This window comes from Mustela nivalis (assembly GCF_964662115.1).
Source record: "Mustela nivalis genome assembly, chromosome: 10".
Lineage (NCBI taxonomy): Eukaryota > Metazoa > Chordata > Mammalia > Carnivora > Mustelidae > Mustela > Mustela nivalis.
In genome coordinates, this window is record NC_139029.1 from 4,202,413 (window position 1) to 4,228,215 (window position 25,803).

At 53.0% G+C, this 25,803-nt stretch overlaps 1 protein-coding gene across 32 annotated transcripts in view; it reads left to right on the plus strand.

Moving 5' to 3' along the window:
- The window catches only part of CAMTA1 (calmodulin binding transcription activator 1), an 814,199-nt gene that overhangs the window by 269,245 nt on the left and 519,151 nt on the right, over nt 1-25,803 (plus strand). For all 32 annotated transcript variants that reach the window (XM_082685260.1, XM_082685287.1, XM_082685261.1 and 29 more), the window contains one exon: nt 9,618-9,685. In XM_082685260.1, coding sequence (XP_082541386.1) covers nt 9,618-9,685 — 68 coding nt within the window. The remainder of the gene's footprint in view (nt 1-9,617; nt 9,686-25,803) is intronic.

Genomic DNA, 25,803 nt, shown 5'->3' on the forward strand with positions numbered 1-25,803 from the left:
GGACAAAGAAGGGTGAAATTGGAGCTAAAAGATAATCATTGACAGCTGGCCGGTATTGACATAGTAGGTGGGGTAGTCTTAGGCACCCCTTCAACACCAACTATTGTATTAAGGGGCAGTGACTGTTCTGGCTAACATATTCCTCCTCCCCCTTCCCCCGCTCCCTCTCCCTCCCCATCTTCTTCCCCATCCCCAACTTCTTCTTCTTCCTCCTCCTCCTCTTCTTCCCTTTCTCCTTCTCTTCTTCCCCTTCTCCTCCTCCTCCTCTCCTCCTCCTCCTCCTCCTCCTCCTTCTCCTCCTTCTCCTCCTCCTCCTCCTCCTTTTCCTTCTTCTTCTTCCTCCTCTTCCTCTTCTTCCCCTTCTCCTTCTCTTTTTCCCCTTCTCCTCCTCTCCTCCTCCTCCTCCTCCTCCTTCTTCTTCTTCTTCTTCTTCTTCTTCTTCTTCTTCTTCTTCTTCTTCTCCTTCTCCTTCTCCTTCTCCTTCTCCTTCTCCTTCTCCTTCTCCTTCTCCTTCTCCTTCTTCTTCTTCTTCTTCTTCTTCTTCTTCTTCTTCTTCTTCTTCTCCACCTCCTCCTCCTCCTCCTCCTTCTTCTTCTTCCTCCTCTTCTTCTTCCTCAAGATTTATTTGAGAAAGAGAGAGAGAAGAAGAGCACGAGCATGAGGGGCAGAGGGAGAGCAAGAGACAATCTCACGCAGACCCTACATGGAGTACAGAGACTGACGTGGGGTCTCAAATCCATGACCTGAAGATCATGACCTGAGCTGAGTTGGCTGCTCCATCAACTGAGCCACCCAGCACCCCTACCAGATCTCTGTTCTGGAATCTATTGTTCTAAATGTATTTTCTTTCTGGATAGCCTCTATGGTTTCTTATAATCCACTTAGTTTTCAAAGCCAGAAACATCAGAGTAGGAGCCCCGAAGTCATGCACTTACAAGGTCCATGTAGGTGTTGTGAGTGAAGAAAGCCAGCCAGGTGGTGAAGGTGGCCATCTGAGAGCTCCTGCCCTTCCAAAGGGACAGCTGCTCCTCAGCTTCATCCAGTGGAAGCTCTGCAGGAACGTGGGTCTTAATTTTCAAGAAAAGAGGAAATGCCTATCTCCCAACCCTGAAATGTTCACTTTTGAAAAAATTCAACTTTGCTCCCCTTTCCCACCCCCGCATTATAGTTCAGGATCCTAGTCCCATCCTCTCCTTCCTGGGCCGTTGTCCCTCTCCACCATCACGCCATCGGAGTGCTGTTTCTAAAGCTCAGCTCTTCTTGTATCTCCCCTTCAAGCGAGAGCTCTCAATGTCTCCCCTGGTTCTTATGGATAAAGCTCCATTCACTGGGCAATTTAATTCCTCCCCAGTCTGATGCCTCTCTACCCATCCAGCTTTGGGTTCTGTCATTCCCTCTGCCCTGCAGACTCTACCTACTTTCTACTGCTCAAAGTTCCCCCAAAGCATTTGCTTCTCCCACCTTCCTTCTTTTGTACCTGCAATTTCCTTTTCCTCATGCCTTTACCATATGTCAGCCTGGCAACCTCCTACCCATTCTTCAAGACCCAGTTTAAATATTATCTGCCCCATGAGACCATCACTTCTCTTCTCAGCATGGACACATGATCCGTGTTAATATGACATTCACACATCCCTAATAAAGTTTGGCGTCATCATCTGTTTTGTAGTTGGCACAAGAGCCCTGGATCCTGCAGCCCCTTCTGTCTTCCCAGCTGTATTTCCCAGGACCACTATGCACATGTCTGTATCATTAGGGCCTTACAAAGTGCCTGGTATATAGTAGGTGCTCAATAATTCATCAGAAGATTGAACCAATGAGTGGATAATGAAATGAATGAAAGACTGGGTGGATTGCTTCTTCACCCAATCTCTCTCTGAACGTTTTTATAATGGTTCATTGTTTCTGCTTGGATTGGCACTTTGATGGGCAGAACAGTGCCTTACCACATCTAAATAAGATAGCCCACTGGGCCAGGCTTCATTGCAGAAGTCTGGGCTGGTAGGAAATTGTCCTGAATTGCTACTTTACCATTTTATGGAAAGTCCTCCAGATGCCCTTGGATCCCTGATATTAATCACCACCATTCTTATAAGTTGACAGCATAGAGCTATGTTACCACTCCTACCAATGAAAAAATAGAAACCATTATTCTGTGTTCTAGTTGTTGATAGCTGTATTCTGTATTCTAATCATCTTGAAAGCATGATCTGGGGTGCTGTCTTTGATCTGTAGAAGAGGACCCAGAGCATCCTATAGTTGGTGTTGGCTTGGCCTGCTGGGTACTTGGGAAGTACATCAGTGGTTGGGGACAGAAATATACAGAGAAGGACATTGCACTCTTGGACCCAGGGCGGGAATATTTATCATGGAGGAGGAGACCCACTAGCTTTATGCATGAGGTGTCCTGCAGGTGAGAGATGCCTCTGGGAGAGGGTTGTGGAATGGTTATTTATTTAAATTAAGGCCAATTATTTTTTGTAAAGTGCAGTGAGCAGTGGGTTCTGGGAAAATGTGCTTCCACTATAAACATGTTGGTTAGAAGTCATTAATATGACATTCACACATCCCTAATAAAGTACATAACACAGAGATCTGGCACCATTGAAATACCCAGAGGACATTAAGTATGAGTCTTAAAACCAAGAGTATTGGAAACAAGATATTTTTACTTCTCGTTTGGGAGCAATATAATTGCATTTTGTGGCTCCAGCAGATGCTGGGGCCAGCTGCTAGGAGAGTCCTGGCTTCCCCTCCCCCCCACCCCCAGCTCTGGTCCCTTACAGATAAAACCCTTGTGCAGAAGTCTCATAAAACACACACTCTAAAAATTACCCCTTGGTTGAAGATTCATTTTTCCGGTATGCGAAACATCTAAGATTGTGTAGACCCCAGATATTTTTATTACTTGGCCTCAGGCGTATAAAAACAAAACATATCTTTATATAGTTTTTTTGTTTTTGTCTACTTAATTTGTCCCAATAAGCACTAATGACCCCTCGAGACTCACTCTACTCTCTCCCGACATTGGACCCACTCCTTGAAGCCAGATCAGAGATGGACTATTCTGGGGAGACCTCCTGCCCTTTTTTGAGGGCTGCTCCAGGTGGGATTGTTGAAGGGGAAGCCAGTTTCTCTGGGCTGGGTGATCCGATGGGGTGTCTGCCGCGGGAGGCTCCTTCAGGACAGGGAATGGAAGTGACGGCGAGCTTGGGCTCTGAGATTCCTGCATCCTCTCCCAAACAGATGCAGCTTCTGCACACACCAGAGGCAGGACGTGGCTCCCCACCTCGGAGGTGGACCAGCTTCCGGGGATGCGTTTGCTGCGGCCGCACCTGCACCTGCACCGACTGGCGGGCCCCCGGCAGCTCTGTGGGTGCAGAGGGCTCGGCTTTAGAAGCCGTCTTGATTTTTGCAGGTTCCTCTGATGTCTGTGTCTAGGGCTGCACGTCTGCTGTGGCTGGTGCCTGTGGCGGTTGAGCACTTGTTCCAAACTGAGATTTGAGAACTTAGTAAGAGAAAGAAGGCAGACTAGCTCACGACTGCTTTCTGTAAACTAGCGAAATCACAGTCATTTGGATCTACTGGGTTAAAATAGAAAGTATATGGACAAACTATAGGCTTAAAATCAATCTTTCCTGTTTGTTTTTACTTTTGGGAAATCATAGCTTTTAGAAACTTGAAAACTACACCTGTGGCTCACTCATGTTTGTGACTCCTGTTGTGTTTCTGCTGGACGGGGCTGCTTCGGGGCCGACGGGAGGCTGGGCGCTGCCTCTCAGCCGTGGAGCACTGAGCAGACTGTGACACGACTGCACACAGGGCACGGAGCCCTGATGGCAACCACGCCCTCCTCTGTTCACCTCCACAGCCCCCAGCCCGCAGCAGGAGTCGGCTCAGACGTGGGCTCTTTCTGTCTGCGTCCTTGTAAGCGAACTGGGCATTCCTTCATCCCCCCCCCCCCTCACTAGGTCTGCTGTCGCCTCAGGATGCAGAATTGTTTGTGACTCAGACCCTCCCCAGATGCTGCAGAACTAGGAAGGGAGAGCCAGCAGGCCCAGAAATGCTAGCAGCAGAGGGTTCTGTGTGCTGGGAGGCCAGGAGTGCTGCAAGCATTGCTGAGAAGGTTACGGAAGCTGGAGTGCCCTGGAGTGAGGCGGCAGGGGAAGACCCCCTGGAGGAGTGGCCTACGAACAGGGCCAGGCAGGTGGCAGGGGCAGAGGTGGGAAGGGGCAAAAAGAGCCAATCTCAGGGCAGCCACTTTGGATGACCGCAGCCTACTTGCCACCAAGAGGGACTTTGCAGTCCTCCGTCAGACCCCATCAGCTGGGGGTCGGGCAGGCAGACAGGCCCAGCCTTACCTGGCCATTAGGTGGTGACGCCTTTGGATGGTGGAGATTCACGACAACACAGCGTGTAGCAAGGCAGCGATGCCAAACGTGGACTGTGATGCCCCTTAGTCCCGCCCCCTCTGCCCTCCGGGATGGGGCTGGGTCAGTGCTTTGGAGAGATGCCCACCCTCCTCCCTGCTCTCCAGGGACCAGACCTGGTGCCAAGCAGAAACAGGGGCCTGTGGGACGCTCCCCCTCTTTGTCCCTAGAGCCCTGCCACACACAGACACTTTACCTTGGCGGCAGTTTTTTTATTTGGATGTCCAAAGGACAAAGTGAACATTTAGAATCTGCAAGCTGGACAGTCTTTGCTTTGGAGCCTGCAGTGAATTCCTTCATCTTGACAGTCAGGCCATTCTTCTCAGTATTGCTGCAGAGCTTGGGGTCCGAGAAGAGAGAGATCCCAGGAGCACCAGGGAGCTGGAGGAGGCCAGTGGCCCTGGGATGTAGCTCTTTGGGTCCAGGTCCAACTTTGTAGGGAGGGGGGCTGGCATTTTCTGCACCCTAGTGCCACACCTAGCTGGATGTCTACCCTCTCTTCTTGTTCTTTTTTTATTACTAATGACACTTAGGACATTCGCAATTTGGGGTAACTTCCACCACGATTTAGTTCCAGACAATTTTCTCCCCAGAAAAGGCAACCACATACCCATCAGCAGTCACTCCGCATTGTCCCCTCCCCTCAGCCCCTGGGGAACCACCAATCAATCTACCTTCCATCTCTATGAATTTACATGTTCTGGACATTTCGTACCCATGGAACCCTACAATATGTGGCCTTGTTTTCTGGCTTCTTTCTCTTGGCATGTTTTCAAGGTTTATCCATGTATCAGAACTGCATTCCTTTTTTGTGGCTGAACAGCCTTCTGCTGCGTGGGCTGTCGCACATCTCGTGTATCCGTCTATGTTGTCATGGTCATTGGAATGCTTCTACCTTCTGGCAGTTTTGAATAATGCTGCTGTGAACGTTCACGTACATGATTTTGTTTGAGTTCCTGTTTTCACTTCGTTGGGGGCAAGCTCTCTTCTTGTTTGAGCGTTCCGTACATTTCCTGGGCCAGACTTGAGTTTGCAAACCAGTAAGATCATGCATACACGGAGTCAGGAGCCCTGGTTTCCAGCTCAGGTCAGCCCACGGATACTGACCTTGGGTAAGTCCCTTCCCTTCTCTGTGCCTTAGTTTCCTGCTCTGTAAGCATGAGGTAGACCAGATCTCTCTCCCTTTGCCTTCCTCGGAGCCCGGGTCAGTGAAGCTTTGGGGAAAGAGGGAAAGAGGGAAAGGCCAGACCATCAGGCTTCAGAGCTTTTTCTTCCTTTTCTTGTCTTAAACCTCTTTCCTTCTTCAGCTTGACTGTCTCTCTTGTTGTCTGTTGTTATTCTCTGCATTGTAAGATATTTTAAGTAAATGGTTTCTGAAAATAGGGGATTTTCCCCGTTCCTGAAGTGTAGATGGTCCCATGAATCATACAAGGGCTTCTGGGTGAAAATAAACTTGATCCTGCTGGAAAGAGAGAATCCCACTGACGGGTGCTCAGCCTGGCTTCCCTTGGTCCCCCGAAGGGTGGTGGGACAGTGAAGTGCCTTTGGGTCAGTGGAGAAGCAGAAAGCTGTTAAACCGTGTTGGAGAAAGCATGACTGTCTACATGCTGGTTTCCTTTTCTCCTTCTGAGCACATCATAAATTCAGAACTATAGTGGAGAGTGTAGGCTCTGGAACCATTCCACGTTGGTTTGACTTCTGGTTCCACAGAGATTAGCCATGTGACCTTGGGCAAGCCACCTAACTGCTCTGTGTCTCAATTTTCCTTCCTATGAAACAGGCACGGCTCCTGCTTCAAAGTTTGCTATGAGGATGAAGGGAGACGATTCCTCCTAAAGTCCTCGATCGGTACCTGGGCTCAGACGTCATTCTACTAACATTAGCCATTGTGATGATGGTGATGATGACGCAGGTCATGAGGTCTCGGTTCCCCCCAAAGCCGTCCCCTTCCCTGGCCAGGCTGGCTCTCCTTCCTCTGGATTTTGGTGACCCTCACTTTGCTCTACACTGTTTAGCATCTATTATTCTATGTGGTTCTTTGGCACGTGCATAGATCCATTTTCCCAACATGTTCCTTAGCTTTGGGAAGGGGGAGTCTGGCCCATGGTCTGCCCAGCCGATGATGAGGTGGACCAACACCTGCATCAGAGAAATCGGCGTGTGGACTGGGTAGCATGGGCCTGGGAGTGGACAGGTGACTCAGACATGCGCTGTCCAGCCGGAAGCCAGGCAACCAACTAGAACACCACAGAGGCAAGTGCCTAGGTCTGGACATTCAGTTTCCTTTGCTCAGAAATGCTGCTCTTAAGGGGGGATGAGTGCCCCATCAACGGACATTGTGTGGGAGGTATTGTTACCTTGGGGGTAGAGAAGCAGTGGCCAGTGCTCAAAGGTTAGTTCATAAATCAGTGTGACCTCCTGTGGCTTTGCTCGCTCGTACAACAGCTCAGGAGGCCCAGCATGTCACGCTTGGTTTGTCTATGGACTCGACTGGGCAGGTAACCCTGGGATGGGGCTTACGCTGCTTCACCATGCTGTCTCTATCACCTGCTTGACCATGGGTTCTTTAAGAGCAGGGGTCAGACTGGTCTTGTTCACTGACTAGCACACAATGAGCTCAACAAGGATTTGTAGAGTAAATATTGAAGGCGATAAGGTCCAGGGCTTTTGTTTCTTTGAAGGACAGTAGCGTGGGGGGTCCTGCTGGGTTGGGGGTGAATGCTGGCCGAGGGATGTTCATGAAGGTCTTCTCTGGGTGTCCGGGTCTTCAGAACACGGTGATAAGTCTGAGGTGGCTGGGATGTGCTGTGCCCCCATCTTTCTGGGCCAGTAAGGGTCACTTAGCTCTCAGCATGATCCTGGGTAAGGACGTGGATCCGAGGCATTCAGGTTGGCACAGACTATTTTTCTGGAAGCCAGGTTTTCGGAAAATCAGGAAGATGGACTGATACACAGAAGTGGCCCAATTTACCCACCCCCTGAGTCCAGCCACTGCCGGCTGTCCGTGCTTTGTGAAGCGAAATGGGCATCAATAGATACACGGAAAGATCAACTCTAGCTAGCTCTCAGCGGTCACTGTGATGTCACTGTTCCCTGCGGGCATGGGGCGCGGGGATGGGGAGGGATGGAAGGTGAGGCTGGGTGGAGGTCAGCCTGGCAGGGCTGGCAGCTTCGGGGCCGCACCCCTTTGGTACCGGCTCCCTCATCGGGGGCCTCCGGATGGCAGCTCACACCAGGAGGGCCCCGTGATGAGCACGGCACTTGCTGTGGTTGGCGGGGCTGGGGGGGTCATTGCCGTGTGCCGCTCGGGCCGGCCAGAGTATTAGGACTGGTTGCTTTTTGTAAGAGCCCCACGAGGTGGTCCTCTCTCCGTTTCATAGAAAACTGAGGTTTCTACAGGGTAAGCAATGGGCTCAAGACCAGACAGCTAACAAGTGGCAGAGCCAGTGCCCCAAGCCAGGTCCGTTTGCTTCCGAAGCCTGTGCTTTTAACCGTGACACTACGTCACCTTGCTGCCGTGGCGTGGAGGTCATGAAAGCCCTGGTAAGGGTTTACTTAGGAGCCGCTGCATTTTGCTGCTTTAGAGCTATGACTTCACCCAATAACAAACCTATATGAGCACACGTAGCCGCAGAACACGGGCACGCGGCCACACGGGCTCACTTCTACCTGCCCGTTTGTTTCTCTCACGCCCGCTCTTCCTCCTCCCCTCCCCTCTCCCCACCCACCCACCCACCCACTCATCCATCTGCCTAACCAACACCTGTCAGGACACCGTTAGGTCCTGGGGATACATCACTGATGACATCTTCCTTGCCCTCGAGGAGCTTGTGACCCAGTGGGGGGTGCCATCCATTTCTTTAGTGGCCGTCAGTGAGAAGAACCTGTCCATTTGGTCCCCAGGTTTCCACTTGCCAGGTTTTTGGCGAAAGATGTGGGCTTCTGGAATGTGGGTCACCTCACTGGCCACCTGGGAGTAGTGGCTGGTGTCTGTGATGATATGAGACCCTGGTCTCTGCCTGAGCCTGTGGTCTTCAGGCCACACTGTGTGGGGGGCGTTTTCTGCCTTAACCTCCAAAGAGAGGCTCCTCTTTGCTTCAAGGGCAGGTTGGGTGTCTCTGGTCACAGATCAGAGGTCAGAGTCCTGTTATGTCCAGGTCTGGAGGAGGCTCACAGCAGAGTGGGGCTTAGGGCCTCTGGGTGGATGGGCGGCTGCATCACCACGAGCCCTCTGGGCACCCCAGCTGCGGAAGAAGTTGAGACGGAGGCCCCTCTCTGCATGATTTGATAGTCAGGGGCAGCAGCTCTGTGTCGTATCATCACCAAGATCAAGGGAAATGTGTACTAGTCCGGCCTTAATTTAACTCCCAATCCCTGCCAATTTCATGTTAGCAGATCCGTTTGGAGCTGGAAGTAATGGGCCATATCATGCCCCAGAGATGGAGCAATGACTTATGTTGATGTCGCCCACTGGCTTTTTATGGAAATTATTAATAAATCAGTAATTCTATCTGCAGCGATGTTGTTGTGTTTATAAATATTTAATTTACCTTCAGGTGCTCACATTTTCTCAATCTTTGCCTTAAACTCTGCTGACATGGTTCTTTCAGAAGCACGACTCAATAGATTAAGTTATCAGTGGGGGAAAGGTTAACCTCTCTCTCTCTCTCTCTCTCTCGCTCTGGAACATGGCTTTATCTTTCCTTTTTAATCTTTGCGTGATTTGGTGCAGGGGTGTGGGAATCGGGTGGCGGGAACATGACGTCTCCCATGACAGTGGTGAAAGATGAGTCTGGCTTCAGAAGAAGACAGACGAAACATCCCAATGAAGACCTTGCATGAGTGCGGACCTGTTGTTGGCACGTGTTTGTCCCTCCTTCAAATTAATGATGTTTTAGTATCTGAAATAGTGTCTGATGTTTTCCTCCCACAGAGAAATAGCTTTGTCCTTGCTACCGACTCATCTTCTGAAATCCAGTGTGTTGATGATTATTGCACGGTGGGCTGAATGGAAAGGGCTTAACAAATTCAAAATAGAAGCACCCTCCAAGTCAAGCATTTTGCAGTAGAGATGGGGGTCCAGCCCTGCCAGGGAGGAGAGAGCTAGGAAGGAAGGAGAACTTTCTTACCCCTCGGGAGCTGATGTGAGCTAATTGTTGTTATTATTGTTTTATTCTTCTGTTTCAGGAAATTGCAGCTTATTTAATAACATTTGAGAAGCACGAAGAATGGCTAACCACCTCCCCTAAGACAAGGTAATGTCCCAGATCTCGCAGCTTTTCCGCGATGTATGGTAAATGGATTGATTTTCATTGACTACCTGGTTTGGCAAGTCAGTTCATGGGCAAGTTGAGTGTGCCGTCATGCCTTTGATAGGGCGCAACACTGAGACCTCATGAGCAGACCTACGGCCATGGCCGTGAACACAATCAGGCAGCTTAAAAACAGTGCGGCTGCCGTCACATGAATTGGGACTTTTAACGGGATGGCTTAACACTGGGCCCCCCAACTGGTGGCTTTGAAAGCCTTGGCAGGTGGGAACATCAGGGGAGGTTTATTTTGGGAATGGGCCCACCTGCCCCCAGTGTTCTCTAGAAGCCCACTCTTTCTATGGGAAACTACCTTAACTGTGCGTGTTGATCCCAACGTGCTTTACAACTGAAGGTCGAGTTAATTTGGGTGGTGGTGAGAAGATCTTTCAAGTCGGAAGCAGGGGCTCTGATTATGGTTTACTGTACAGTGAATGAGCTTGAACCTCCGACTGCCACTGCTCGGGACCATGGGGGATCAGGGACAATGAGGCTGGCTTGTGTCCTGCAGGGGAGGGGGGGGTTGACGTTGCTGTGTAAACCACAGTGAGGCTGGGGCTTAGGGTGTGTTTAAAGGGCAGCCTCTTCTTTCCTCCCCTGCCCTCCGGTATCACTGTTGGTATGTTATACTTTAGAGCCTTGGAAATCCATGGCCAGCAATTGCCATCCCCTTTCCATTAGTGGTGACAGCGCCAGGCACTCGTTGGTGTGATGCATGTCAGCTGGAGCGTGGCTCCCACAGTGATGGGGCAGTGGGTGTGACTTCAGAGGCAGAAGCTCAGTCTCCGTCAGGGCGCGAGCACTCAGTTCTCCAGGTAGGTTAATGGAGACCCAGGGAAGGGGCCGGGCTGTGTGTCCTCTACCCCCTTGGCCAGGTCCTCGACCCCTACGCTTTCTGAGCCATGGAGGAAAGAGGGTCTTAGCCTCTAGACTGTTTACTCGTTCTGGATGGTACTTTGCACAACTTTATTAGGCTTCGGTTTTTACTGGTTAGCATCATTTTGATGAGGACAGAAAGGTCCATTTTGGAAGAGGTCGGAGGATATTGAGGAGGAAGTTAGTTCTGAGATTCGCATCTCCACAGGCGGGGTTAGGGGTGGGGCCAGGGGTTGGCACTGATTCTTTCTCCCCTCCAGCCCGTGTCCCTCTGCAGGATGTTCTCAACGCCTCAGTCTTCTGGGGCCATGATTTCCTTTGCTCTAAAACCAGGCGGTTTGCATTAGCCCGCTCTGTTGCAGTCATGCTTTCTAAGAAACAAGCTCCAAATGCAGTGACTCGGAACAGCAGACTTCTTCCCCCTTTGGTCACGTACTGTGGGGTTTGCTGTGGCTTTGGTTGGGTTTAGGACTGCTCCATGGGTCTTTTTGTTCTGGGACCTGGGCTGAGGAAGCCTCCATAGCCTGGGACGTGTGGTCATGGAGCATGGCAGGGGCTTAAAAGCCTAAGGCAACCCGCGTAGGCATAATGAGGGTCCTGCGGGATGTGGCATCCTAGGTCACACCCGCTCACAAATCCATTAGCTGAAGCTGTTCCTGTGGCCAAGCCCAATAGGAGCAGGGCCTGGAATGACTTTCTTCCGCGGAGTGTGGGAGAGGGCGGAGTGATTGAGTGAGTGGTGATGCGTCAGCTATTTGGGGAACACAGCCGTGTCCCCAGCTGTGGAAAGCCTGACACACTCGGCTCTTCTCTCTTCTGGGGACATCTTCTTCTAGGGCGGACATTCTCAGACTTGAGCAGGCACCAGGCTCCACTGGAGGGCTTGCTGAAATGCACACGCCAGGGCCCCGGAGACTCCCCAGAGTCTCCGATTCACTGGTCTTGGTGTGGGACCTGGGCACCCGTTTTTCCCAACAAGTTCCCAGGAGCCAGCACACGGCCAGTCTGGGGCTTCACTTTGAGAACGGCTGCCCTGGTTTCTGGGTGGAGTAGGGGAAGGGAGTCTGACGGATTTCTGTCTCTGCACTATTTCCTGACTTCCAGCAGTGCCTTCATCTCAAGCAGCATGCGGCATCAGTACGCCCCTCACTCCTCAGCAGAACCCTCCTTGAATCTAAGTGGAAGGAAAGAGCTTCCTCTAGCTAGAGAGTGAGATTCTCCGGGTCGCATCCCGGGCCACACATCCAATTTCAGATACGCAGACATGTGCTGTGTTTTAGAACACCCCCCGACTGCAGATGGGTAAAACATTTCAAGCAGGGATTTTGCCTCGTGTTTCAGCCTTCAGAGTTTGGGTTTGAGTTGAGAAGTGAATGTCACTCATGGTCATGCCTGACTCACTTGACTTTTTGGAGTATAAATAGAGCCAGGAGACTTCCCATCCCGAGGCACAAGGGGCATGCGTGCCGCTGAGTGGGAACGGGGGGAGTTGGATATTGACAAGCCGGGGTTTGGGGCCTAGCCCTGTCCCTTGATCACTCTGGGACATGTAGAAAGTCATTTTAGTGCCTCATTAAAAGCCCCTCTGTTCTTCTCCATGTATGAGATGGACTCGATGTCCCGGTGTCCTCACTGGGCCATCACGAGGATCGAGGGAGACTGTATTCGTGATATGGCTTTCTCTGCACGCTGGGAGGCTCAGTGTGGTTGCCCGGGGACGTGCCCATTCCTCTCATCTGCAAGGGGCGGTCCCTGGGCCCTCCGGAGGCTGCAACTTCAGAGACATCTGCCAGAGTCCCTCCAGGCTTCGGGAAGACGAATTTCTTTCCTCAAGGCAGAGGGTAAAGACAGAACGTTTCCGATTAGTATTATAATACCCACTCCGTGTTTACACTTGAAGGCTTCTCGTCCTAGGAGGAGGGAAAAGTTGCTGTGGTTGTTCAAGGACCTTCCTAAATTAGTTGTTGAGTTGAGTTTGGGTGCCCCCCTCCCGTCCCTAGTATTGAAATTAATTGGTGCAGTTAACTGCTGAGTTCATACAAACCGGCCTCCTGGTACTAAGGAATTAATGACACCAATACTCCGCTGAATGAGAAGGCAATGCGACTTCTGTGTGCCACCGCCACTGCTAATTTCATTTTGGAAAATTAATAAAAATGAATTGCACCACTGACATTTATAGAGTTTCCTAATAAAATGATACATTGTTTGTGTGGAGGAATCCCTATTAAATTAATTGTGGTAATCAGTTCACATATAGATGTTGGTGTAGGGAGCTGCACAGGGACCCGCCTTGTCTCGGTGGCTTGCTGATGGCTGGGGGTTATAAATATAGCCCTTGCCCAGATACTGTCCTAATTACAGAGAAGGTCCCGGGAGCCCCGCTCACCTGTTTCATAATGAGGTGTGCTACAAGGAGGCTCCCAGGGTTGGGGGCCTCGGGGGCGGTGGCGGCCCCGTGACAGGGTTGAGTGTTGAATGTTTAAACAGCCCATATTGTATTATCAGCAACTGGGACCTTCTGGAAATGGCAGTTTGAAAAATCACCCTTCAGGACGTCTCTATTTGGCACTTGCTGTGTGCTCAGCACTGGAATAATACCATTTGGGGGCCCTGGGGAGCTCCACACTCCTCACCCCACCAGGTGAACTCAGAGTCTTAGAATGAGGAGTCCCCTCCCTCGGTCTAGAATGTTCTTCCAGCTCCTCCTTCTGGCCTTGATTTGGTGTCACTTTCTCGGCAAGGTCTTCCCTGAACACGCTATTTAAAACCACACCCCTCCCGTTCGGCCAGACCTCCTTTCTTCTTTTTCCTGATGTTTCTGCGGAGCACTTGCGGCCATTTGACATGCGATGTATTTCATCTTTTTATTTGTCTGATTCGTTTATTCTTGATCTGACCTCCTCTCCCCCAAAGTGACAGTACCGCCGGTGCTGGTGTGCTCTTGGGGTATCCCTAGTGGGGACCGCGCTGGACATGCCGTCGGGCCTCAGTGCGCGTCGGTGGCGCGAATGAGCCTGAGACAGAAGACGTGTCTGAGTGTGTGAAGGAGCGATCTGGGCTTGCTCTGTTCTGTTTCTGTTTTGTGTGTCCCCCAGATTGGTTAGCTGACCTGGTGCTGTGCTCTTAGATCCTTTCAATGGCCTGCCCGGCAGCAAGATGCCGAGAGGGTACGCGATCTGTCCAAGATGGCACAGCAGATGTTGGAACTGGAGCGCATGGTTATCTTCCTGCAAAGCTCTTCATCTTAGCTTTTGTGCTGTCCCACTGTGTGGGTGTCGGGTTTGAAGGTGGTCCAATGCGGGGTTTCGCTATTCCCCGCCACCTCCCATCGCCAAGATTTCTGAGCCACCTGGGAGAGCCAGGTGCCGGGCAAAGCGTCCCTGTGTCAGTGAGCACAGCTCAGGTGTGTCCGTGAGGTGCGTTCCCATGCTGCCCTCCAGCACAGGACTTAGCCTCCCTGCGGCGGGCAGTGTGGGAAAACGGCACCCTGCCGTAGTGCAGACTGCAGAGTGGAGCAGGGCCCAAGGAGGCGGCCTGCAGAGTTCAGCAATCCCAAGAATGCATCGCTCCTCCCCTGGGAAACATGCAGCCTTCCCTGGAAATCAGGGACATGCAAAGCTCTGGATGGAACTGGAAGCCTTTCCTTCCCAGGAATCTTGTGTATACTGGTTAGAAGGAAGCTGGAAGATGCTATTAATTATCTAATTAATTAATTAGATTTATATAGATAGCACCTAACACTGAAGCACTAAAGGTCTAGTAATAGAATTTTCCTATAATGAGCGCTGAGTGCTTCTTGGTCAATGAGCAGTAAAACAGCCAAGTCTAGGGAGGGACTCTGGAAGGCGGGAGAAGGGAAGTGAGACCCAAGTTTTGAGAAGACCGATGTGACAGCCGGAGACACCCCACTGTCCCTCTCTCATCTTCCTGGACCTCACTGTCCATTGTTTCTTGTGCTCCCAGTGGTGGCGGGGCGGGAGGGTGGCCACCGAGTCCTCTGTCCTCCCCCCACCCCAGGACTCTTGTCCCTGCATGGAGGTAGCGGGTGCTTCTGCCCGTGTTCTGGAGGGGAGCCCATGTCTGCAGTCCCCCAGGTCGCCCGTACCACCACTGTCAACCTTAGATTAGGGGAACCCCTCCCGCGGCGCTTCCCTCTCTGGGCTGGACCCTCTCCCTGCACCAGCTGCCCTGCAATGCTCCTTTGTGGCGCCATTGTTCTCCTCCAAGGCCTTGGAGATTTCCTATGTGACAAGTCCCCTCTGGTGTCACGTTCAAGGTCGCTGTCCTGCCTGTCTTCTTCAGTACTGCCCTTTGATTCCCACCTCAAAGCACCTACTAGTTAGGTAGTTGCTTCCTGCTCTCTAAACACATCTCCGTGTCCCCTCCTTTTTGCCTTCAGACCGAGAACGCTCCATGTCCAGCCCAGTCTGTCTGTCCCTCGAGTCTCACCTCTTTCTGGGAGGCCCCGCCGACGCACCAGCCTGTAGTGGCCTCGTCGCTCTCAGCTTCTGCTGCCCACATGTGCTGTATCGCCAGTTGTGTGACAGTTCATCTGTACAGCAGTCCTGCCTCCACGGGGAGATGGGAGCCCCTGCCATTGGGTCACGCTGCCTCTTTTGTCTCTGAATGGCTAGTGCACAGGGGAACTTCGGTGGGGCGCAAGGCAGGATGCAGGCTCAGGGCAGAACCAGGGTGTGGGCTCGGGGCTGCAGCTGGAAAGCCAGCCTGATCCAGCCCCAGGCCTGTCCCCGTGCAGTCGGCACTGTTTTGTGCCAGGGCCTTCGTAAGTGGCCCGTGGGGCTGACCCTTGGCCCCCTGCAGGGCGTGGGATCCCTGGGGAAGGTTCTTGAGAGACCAGAATAGAATTGCAAAAGTCACCTGGAGAGGCGGTTTTTGGGTGATTAAAGACTTCGCAGAAATAAACCCCGGAGAAGTCCTGACACACGGTTCCCGCAGCCTGGCTGCAGCTCGAGGACCCTCGCTCCCTTGAGTGTCCCTGCCACAGGGGGTCAGACCCCGTGTGACTCCACTAAGTGAAGTCCTAGGGGAGTCAGACTCACAGAGACGGAGAGAAGACGGGTGGGAGCCAGGGGCTGGGGGACGGGGATGCGGAGTGAGCATTTCCTGGGGACAGGAGAAAGTTCTGGGAACGGGGGCCGGTGACAGCTGCACCTCATTGTGGCTGAACTTAGTGCCGTGAACTGCACACTTGAAAGTGGTAAAAAAGGTAAATTTCACGTTGCTTGTATTTGACGATTTAAAAAAAGATTCTCATAGCAGCTTCTTTCTGTGTCTAGTTGGGCAGGGCCGGGGGCAGGGATTGGCTGGACGTGTGTTTGCACACGCGTGTGCGTGGAGGGGGTTCTGTTGGGGGACGGAGTTTGACAGGGCAGCCCTTCTACCTACATCGCTTCAAGGACTCTGTTCTTCGTGGCTGTAAAGAAAAAATAAACTGGGTCAGCAGTCATTTCAATGTGGCGACCTTTTGCGTTTTGCTGAATTGGGGACCTGCTATCAAATTAACATAACGATGTGTCATGTTAGATCCATTTCAGTATTTGCCTAAGATATTGAGCGAATCCTTGATCAAGTGCAAACTATCATCATAACCAAAGAGCGAGCGGCGTGCGAGGGGGTTCGCAACTGTGGTGTCTGCTGCCGGAGACTCCTGCGAGGCCCCATCCGCCCCGCGCCCCGGGACCTTCCCGGGAGGCATCTGCCTCAGGGTCCTGTGGTTTTGAGACCTTTCCCGGTGAGGAAGGGAATTAGCCGTGACCTGGATCCTGATGGATGAAGTGTGTGGTGTCTCGACAGTGGTGGGGCAATCCCTAGCCTCTGTGTGGAAGTGGGTCTGTCCCAGATTCCAGTTCATTATCCGGAATCACGGACTGCAGAGGAGACGGAGCTGGGGGCGCCGGCGGAGGCCGCCTCTCCGGAACCCTGCGTGTGGCAGGGGGGCTGCCCAGGTCCCTGCGACCCTGGTTCCCCTGGGAGGTTTCCGCTGCTGTCCCCTCTGTGGGTGGGCAGGGGGGAGCGGGGGGCTCGTCTGTGCTCCGCAGCCGCTGGGCCGGCTTCCATCGGGCACAGACCTTGTGTCTGTCCTCCCTGGGATAGGCAGCTGCTTGCTCCCGGTTCCCACTTCCACTTCCTTCCCTAGTTTCCTTTTTGTCAAAAATATCCATGCACGCAGTTTAATAAGTCAAAAGGCCCTAAAGGGCTAGGAAGAAGGAGCAGCAGACCTCAGCCCCTCGGCTCAGGCCTGCGTCCCAGGAGCCGCCGCTGGTCACTCCCGAGTGCTGAGATTTACCTCTGGTCTTCTCCGCATGTCCCTCTGCTCTTAATTGCTTTGTCAGGTTTGGGCGATTGTCTTTTGACTTCCTCATATGCTAAAAGAGGATTCAGCCTCTCCCTCTGCCACCTGCTGCATTTTCCTCACCCCGCCCCCCACCCAAGGGCTTTGGTTGTGGAATTCTGAGATTCAGCCTCTCCGGGCACTGAGGTCTGGAGCCACAGGCTGGGTTCTCCCAGGTGCTGCCAGTCTGGGAACCAGGCAGGGAAGGGGCTTGCCATGCCACCATGAATTAGTGAGTTCCCCCAGTTTGCATCTGTGTTTCCTGCCTCTCTTCCGCTGTCTTCACGTCCCGGGATTTTTTAAGGGTCTCTCTCTCCAGAGAAGAAATGTGTCTCCAATAGAGGCGGAGAAGCCAGGTGGTTGCCTGGCGGCTTGGGGGTCGGTGTGGGGCCCTGGGAGGGCCTGACCGCTCTCTGCACAGACCTGCGACCTCTCCCTGTCTCCCACCTCATTTCCAACCTCTGCCTTCTCTGGCACCTAATTCTCGCAGTTTGCCAGTCGGCTGGGCTCCGCGGGCAAGTGGACTTGCTGTGCTCAGTGTCCTCTGTGGGGCACGTGGCCTTGGGATGTTTCTGCTCTGCTGGAATGTGTTGACATCTCTGTCCCAGTCCCGGCTCTGCTCCTGTCGCCCCGTCCTTGCGGGTCTGCGCCTGTTTTCCTTCTCTGTGGCTGGCTGCGCCGGAGTCGGCCCCGCGTCTGCGGCTCACGCGCGCACTCAGTCTTCCTTGCTGTTTCACTCACGCTGTTTTTCTCTGTCTCTCTTTTTCGGGAAAAAGAGCCTCATAACATCGTTTTGAGGTTGTACATGCGCAACGCACTCAGGGCCCAGGGAATCCCATCGCCGTGAGGCACACCCCCTCGTGTGCAAGGCTGCAGCCCGAGGCGTGCAGACACCACACCCCCAATGCGTGCCTCGCCTGCTTCACTGTGCTCCCTTGGTTTAGAGCCTTTCCTGGTGTCAGCACAGGAGGTGTGGCGTGGCCTCTCGCTGGGCATAATTTTAGGGGTTTGGGGGCTGCTGGGGGCCATGTGGTATGCCATGCCTGCCAGCTGACCGTGTGCCTCCAAGCGTTCTAGGTCTATGTGGCTATGAGCATGTCTTCCTTGGGTTGTGTAGGCAGGGTGCTCTCATCAGAGCCCCCGTGGTGCAAGGTGCGGTGCTGGGGCACCCATGGAGGCTGCTGGCCCGGGGGCTCCTGCCGGCCTGTCTGTGCAGGATAACCCGGCAGTGAGGACTGTTGCGAGCGAGACAGTGCTGGCACTGTGCGCACCCTTGCCGACGGCACTTACGGTCCTTATCAGTGACCCCCCCCACGCCTCCCCCCCCCCACAGCAGTCTGCTTTTGTTTCTGCTCCTGTCTTCAGTCCCTCCTGCACGCGGAAAATTAGGATTGTCTGGTGTTCCCGTAAGGGCCTGGGCTGGTGTCTGTGGTGTTTCCTGCAGATCAATTCTGATCTAATAAATTGTTGCCGGCTGGGGGAAAGGGAGCCGCCCCTGTGCCTAGAGGCTTTGCCGGGTGGGAAGGCGCGTTCTGGGGAGAGACCATTCTTTGCAAATCATGGTCTTCTGTGTAAGGAGTAATTCCCAAATTAGCTGGGTACTCTGGGCGGGAGGTTCTCCCACTGGTCTCAGTCTGGTTAGGAGCTGTGACTGTCTTTGCTGTTCTTAGAGTCCCCACAGTCCTTTATGATGGAGCTTTAAAAAACATGGAGAATAACCCAAAACAAAGGAAGAAAACCTTTTGTGGCTCTCCAGCTCTCCGGCACATCCCACTTGCCACGTGCACGGTTGCTTTGTGTGGTGTGTGTAGGTTTAGGCATCCGCACAAGCACACACATCTGGTACGCACACCTGTAGACACACACAGACGCATCCGTGTACACATTTAATACATGCGTGGACATACGTATGCACAGGCGGGTATAGGCATGTGTATGTGCGGACACACAGGTTTACACACGCACACCTACAGAAACACACACTCTTGGGCACATATGCACATGTATAGGACATACATAAATGCACAACTCCCATGCGCACACGTGTACACATATGTATACTCAGACCTCTAGTCCCATTCTCTTTTGTACGAGCATTATTTCTGGGGAAATTTTCCTTCTTTTCTTTCACCAATTTAATAAGATGGGATGAAACACAATTTCTCCTAATGGAAGAGATAAATTCTTCCGTAGTGGCTGCCCTGACCTCCCCGAGTGGGAACTCACCGTGGATTGAGCTGCTTCATCGAGGGGCCTCTGGCGGCAGGGGGGACCCAGGCCCAGGCGGAGGGCAGCTGCGAGAGTGGAGGAGCGGGTCCTGGCCTGGCCGAGCCAAACGGTGCGGCCCTCGCCGAGGTGGCTTCTGGGCGGCTGCGTTGCTATTTCCATCACAGCCCCGACGAGGCCGGTAGGAAAGTGGGTGCGGGTGTTGGTGGGGGCTCATGAGTCACAGGACCGATTGCCTCTGGGGGTCAAGGGGCAGGGGGCGGCCAGGCCGCGGTGCCGGGGAAGCCAGACCCGTGCCAGGGTTCAGGGGAAAGCCACGGAGAAAGGCCGCGAAATCAGGGCTAGAAGGAGACTGTGCGGTGGCATAGGAGAGGAAGGAGACGGGGCACACGCGCATCTGTCCAGGAGCACAGCCTGGGCTGTGGAACGCGCCGTTTCCATGCAGCTTCCCGCACGCACAGCCGTGGCTCTTCTGCTGCCGCTGTCACAGGCTCCCACGAATTAATCCCGGGCACCGGCTTTGGGGGATGCTGTCCCCGCTCCTCCCATCTGGGGCTTGAAGGGGCTCTGCTGGGGGAGACAACGGGGTTACGCACGAGCCCTTTCATTCCGAGCCGCACAACACCGCGTTGTCCCCTCACGTCGTTGCTGGTCTGCTCTGCTCACCTGTTTCTTCAGGGAAGGGCTCTGATGGGCCGGCGCGCCCGGTGCGGGGCTGGCGGTGGGGATGTGGGGGGGAGTCGGGGTGAAGCAAGGCCGGTTTGGAGGAATGCAAGCAGCGACAAGTGCGGGGGGGACGCTGCCCCTCCAGAGCGGGGAGGGCGGGGTGGGGGGGCCGCTTTCCTGAAAGGCCAGACAGGGCGGCAGAGACCGACAGATGAGGGGCTGAGTGTGTGAGTGTGTGCATGTGTCTCTGTGTGTGTCTGTGTGCGTGTGCGCAAGCGCGTGAGTGTGCGAATAGGTATGTGTGAGCATCTGTGTGCGTGTGTGCAAGCGTGTGTGAGTGTGCGTGTGTTGGGGGCGTGGCGTGAGGGGCGTGTGGGGCTGGATGAAGTCCTGCCTGGAGGCGGTGAGGGCGGGCAGCGCGGGCGGAGGGCGGTGCTGGAGGGGCGGGCGCGGCGGAGGGCCGGGAGGCCGCACACCGGGCGAAGATCTGGGGATAAGGGCAGACCCTTGGGGACACCTGCGGGAGGGTTTTGGGCAGGGCAGGGCCGGCGAATGAGCCGGGAGATGAACAGCCCCATCCCGGCTGGCCCGGCAGCGGAGTGCGCCCGGCGAGGACAGGACGGAGGTGCTGGGAAACCCGGAGCTCTCCCTCGCCTCTGCAGGTGTCCGTGCCCGTGACAGAAAGACCGTCCCTCTGAATCTGCTGCGTCCCGTTAGCTGCTGTCCTCTCCGGGGACAAGGTATGATCTGGCGTTGAGAGTTGAGAGAGTCGGAAGAACCCTCGGCCAGCCTGGCTGACGGGGGCTCAGCAGCTCCGAGCCCAAAGCTGCGATTCCGTTAGGATGTCAGTAGCCCCGCCTCGGCTGCCACCACCCCCACGGGTCCCTCGGTCCCTTGCGTTCTGCCTCCTCTCAGCCTCCTCGCTCCTCTCCACACTGGGGGCCCGACCGAGGCTCCGGGGGTGGCCGTGGTCCCCGGGTGCCTTGCTGGGCCCGATAGCCTCACAGCACGGCCCCATCTACGCGGTGGAAAAATATTGACAACAGTGTGATAGTGACGGATGACAGAGGGGACGCCCGGGAGAAATACTTTGAGTTCTTTTTTGGCCGTGGTACAGAATTCCAAGCTGAGAAGAAAATCCATCCCTTTACTTTACGAGTAAGTGGTTCTTGCTTCCTGTAGAAACTTCCAACCTTAACTCCTGTGTCCTGTTAGCGTATGTCTGGAGTGACCCGTGGTCCGCCATTTCTCTAGCGCCAGAGGGCTGCAAGGATACGTCAGAGTTTTGCAGTTTGTTAATTTTGCATTAAATAATTAATAGTAGAGTTAATTGATGAATTATTCAATTTTCAGGTAAAATGGGATGATAAATATTCATAACTTATTTTATTAAGGGAATTTCCATTTCATATGCCATTAAATCTAGATTAACGAAGGCTGATTTCAAATGAAGATTGAAAACAATTGTGCTTTGGAATTAATTTACTAAGTTAAGGTCATTGCTTAGTGAGTTTACCCCCTGCCAGAAAGTTAGGGCTTCATCACCTGGATAAGTGTCTGAATTCACAGAAGTAACCTTGCCATTAGTTTAGAAACATTCCATGAGTCCACTGGGGATTTCCCCTGCGGCGCTCCCAGGTTCTGGTGGGCACAGATGGGAGTACGGGGAAGTAGGGGTGCGTAGAGGGCAGATCTGGGGTCCCTCCCAGCCGGCATCTGGCTGTTGCTTTGAGCTGTTTGTTACTTGTTCACCAACTACAACCTAATTGAATATTAACCCAAACCTGACATGATGAGGGTGTACATTCTGGTAAAAGAGTGGTCTTTGCAAACATCTCAAAGTCAGCTTTAAAACACCTGGCCTTTCCCCTGGAGTTCTAGGAGGTATGTGCTGTGACTTCCCGTCCAGCAATGTCCTCAGCCACCGGGTGTCTATAGCTTCAGTTTTTGTGTTTTCCAGCTTCAGTTTTTGTGTTTTCCAGCTATCTGATTCCTTTGAGGCCTGGTTTATGTGAATTCATGAAACTGCTATAAAGCCCCGACCCACACACCAGCACTGAACATTCCTCAGGACCTCACAGACTGTACCTTGCAAAGCTGCTCCGTCCAGCTTGGGATCTCAAGACTCATAACAGCCCTACAAAGTGGGGAGTGCCTGTAGCATACTGAGGCAGGGGGGCTGGGGTGGTGGAGACAGAAAGGCAGAGGTAAAGGGAAGGGGGAAAGGGAGGGGAGCGAGAGAACAGGAGTCCTTCCCTCGCCTGCCTATCCACTTCCCTCTGCTCAAGGCCAAGGCAACTGAGTCCTCCTGATGGTGTAACCCGCCCAAGGTCGCTCAGCTTAATTAGACACGGACGTTGAGACCATAGCCCAGGTCCTTCTGACTCATTTTGGAGTGCTTTTTTCAACTTCAGCATCTTAGGGCTTTAAAATAATTTCTTAACCACCCCGTATAGTGGGGCACTTGGGAGTAGTTATAGCCCGACGGAGCGGTTCTCTGCATCACCAAGTGTTCATTATAATTTTCCAGCAAAACTTGTTTGCTCTGGAGAAGTCAATCCTACAGTAAGCCTTCATTTCAGAGGAGAGCATTTGATGTTACATCTCTATGAACCTGCTCTCCTAAAATTATCCCTAATTGGCTTGGAAAGTAGCTTCCAACAGGCAGATGGCTTAATATCTCGACTTCCCGGTTGTGACTCAGGGAGGCTCCAGGGTTCTCTCTGGTTTGGGCTGGTGATCTTGTTAACTTGGAGGGCGAGATCCTATTGCCGACGTGCAGCTGAAGAGCTGCCTCTGGGAGCTGGTGTGGAGACGACCACAGACAGCCTGTCTCAGCCGGGATGCTGGATGGCGGTGGGGCGAGGACAGGGGTTGTTGAAAGGCAATTCTATAATCTCTAGCATTCACCAACAAGCCTTTATTGAGTGCCTGCTGTGTGCATAGGTTTATACCAGGCACTGTGTGGTTACAAAGGCAGTAGAAAACATGGCCCCTAATCCAATTGGAGAGACAGGTCATGCATATCCGAGATAACTGGAGAGTAACTCCCAGACAGCATACACAGGAGAGCCTGGCGTACGTGTGTGTGCACACACGCATGCGCTCGCACACACACGGAGCTGTAGGAGGAATGCAAAACGGGGCCAAGATCAATTGGATTCAATTGATTTCATTGGGAAAAACAGCACAGCAACATTTGTAGGGGTGAATTTCAATCAGAAAACCCTGAACTTTGGCTGGGGGAGGGGATTGTGCGCCCTGATGGGGGACAGGAGGGCGACACTTGGTCTTTTCTCATCCTGAAACCACGGATACAGCAAATTAATTGGTGGCTTTGGCATAAGTGATTAGAAGGCTCTAGAGGCCATGGGCTGCACTAGGATGAAATGAAGGCCCAGAAAGAAAAGCTTCGCAGAGGGGAGGGCTGCCGTCAGGATGTCTTCATTTGTGTTCAGTCTGCGGGGAGCCTGGTAGAGGCTGAATAAGGAGCCAGAGCTATTCTCCATGCTGAAGAGCTGTCCTGGTGGACACAACCAGGGTCCCCTTTTATTGAGTGTCTAGGTAGGTGCAGGGAGGTTGGAAGGACTTCCCAAGCTGGGATTCACAGCGGCTATCTGACTCGAAAGCCTCTGCCATTCCTCTGCCCTTGTGTAACTCACAGGACCGTAAGTGGGGCCATTTGCAAGGTCACCCTAGTCAGCCACTGGGATCATGTCCACCTCTTCCCGGACTGGAGAGCAGTGCTTGTCCACTGGGGAGAGTTTGGGCATCCCCAGGAGATTTCTGACAATACCGGGAGACATAAATATGTTACATATTGGTAATCACGGTAGGAGTAGACAGGCTACTGGCATCTCCTGGTAGAAGCCACTGATGCTGGTAAGCATCTTACAGTTTCCTGCAGTGCACAGGACAGCTCCCCCCTCAAGGAATGATCTAACCCTACATGTCGGTAGTGCTGAGGTGGACAAACCCTGGTGTCAGTGAAGAGAATTCCGTGCTGAAGTGCCAGGTGGTAATGAGCCAGACCGGATTTGAATCCCTGTTTGGCCACTTATTAGCAGGAAGTTAACTACCCCCCTGTGCCTCAGCTTCCTCATCTGTATAATGGGAATTACAACAGTGCCCGTTGTGAGGAGTAAACGAGGAAATGCTGAACCCTCGTGGGACATGGTGTTGGTGTATTCACTATGATGATCTTGCCAGGAATCCATCCAGAAGGGCAGTCCCATATGGCCCTGGGTTCTGTACGCACACAGACTGATTGTTCTTTGCTTCTGTTTTTGTGGTTACACGGAATGATGGTCTGAAGACTCATGTCATTGTCAACTACCAGCAGTGCTCTTTGGGGAAAAGCCAGTTTCTGAGAGGAGAGAGTATTAGTGGAGTTCATGTCACAGCAGTCACCAGAGAAGGGTGTTTTAGATGGAAGGCTGTTACATAGGAGGCTGAGATCAGAGCCCAAATTCATTGATTATCCATGTAAAAGATCTTTATTGATTACTAAGTCAGTTATCTATTGCTGTGTAACAAGTCACTCAGAACTTGGTGGCTTAAAATAACAAATACCATTTCTGTGGGTCAGGAAGGCAGGACAGCTAAGCTGGACACCTCTGCCCCTGGGTCTCTCATGGCGACAGCCAGGCCGTCAGCTGGGACTGCAGACTCATCTGAAGACTCGAGTGGGGCGGGAGCCACTTCCAAGCTCACGCGTATGGTAGTTGGAGGATTCAGTCTTTCTTCGGCTTTGGGCCAGGAGCTCAGTTTTTCACCAGCCGTTAGCCAAGGTCACCCTGGTTCCTCGCTACATGGGTCTCTCCAAAATGCAGCTTGCTTCCTCCATCAGAGTAGGTTAGCAAGACAGTACGGGAGGATGAGCAAGACCAAAGCCAGAGTCTCTTTGGAATCTGATCTCCTAAATGACACCCTGTCACTTCTGCTTCTTAGAAGAGAGTCACTAGGCCCACTTCACAGTGGGGGAGGGCATCACCAAGGGCAGGGATTCCAGGAGGCGAGGGTCACCCAGGAGGCGAGGATCACCCAGGAGGCGAGGATCACCCAGGAGGCGAGGGTCACCCAGGAGGCGAGGGTCACCCAGGAGGCGAGGGTCACCAGGGATGAACTCAGATGCCGCCCACCACAATCAGGTCTCACACGGAGACTGATCAGAAAGGCAGAGTGTGACTGGGGAGCTAATCATGACGTGGACACTCACCTACCGCGTGACCTTGGACAGAGTGCTTTTGCCTCTCTGGGACTCAGTTTCCTTCTCCTTAAGATGCCTGAATTGGGTTCAGAGATGGTATGTATGTGTGACCCACCAAGGCCCAGGTCAGGCATCACTAATCATGACCCCCTTATCTTGAGAGCTGGATTCAGCCTCAGAAGCCTTCTTAACACAGCTCTGTTTCAGAGGGCCACTACTAGTTGCATTGACTTCCATTTGCCATTGCTGAGTCGCCGATAAGAGGACATTCCATGGGATGGCATGGCACGCCACTGATCGAGATGTTGCAGGATTTTAAATAGCGCAGGTGGACTGTCCTCCTGTTGGCCAGAGTGAGAAAGCTGACTGCTTAGTGTTTGGGGACATCGGGTGGCCCGTCTGCTGCCCAGTCCTCCCCTCTCGTGCAATACCCGGCCTCCAGGTGAGGGGATGTAGGGGGCACACAGGCTGGGGAGGCCTCGCGGTCTGAAACCCAGTGTGGGGCAGGCCTGACCTGGCCTTTTCGCTGGTGTGGTGGGCTTCTCTCTGGTTCCTCATGGGGGCAGATCTGGCCTTGGTGACTCTTCAGCCTGTGGCAGCCTGGAAAGGGAGCCCAGGTCATTCTGGAAATGAGCTCGAGGTGGCCCAAGGTGTTTCTGCATTCAATTTATCTGACTTTCAAGTGATTCATTCTGTTCCTTCCTGGAACATGCTCCTGGGCTCTAGGTGTTG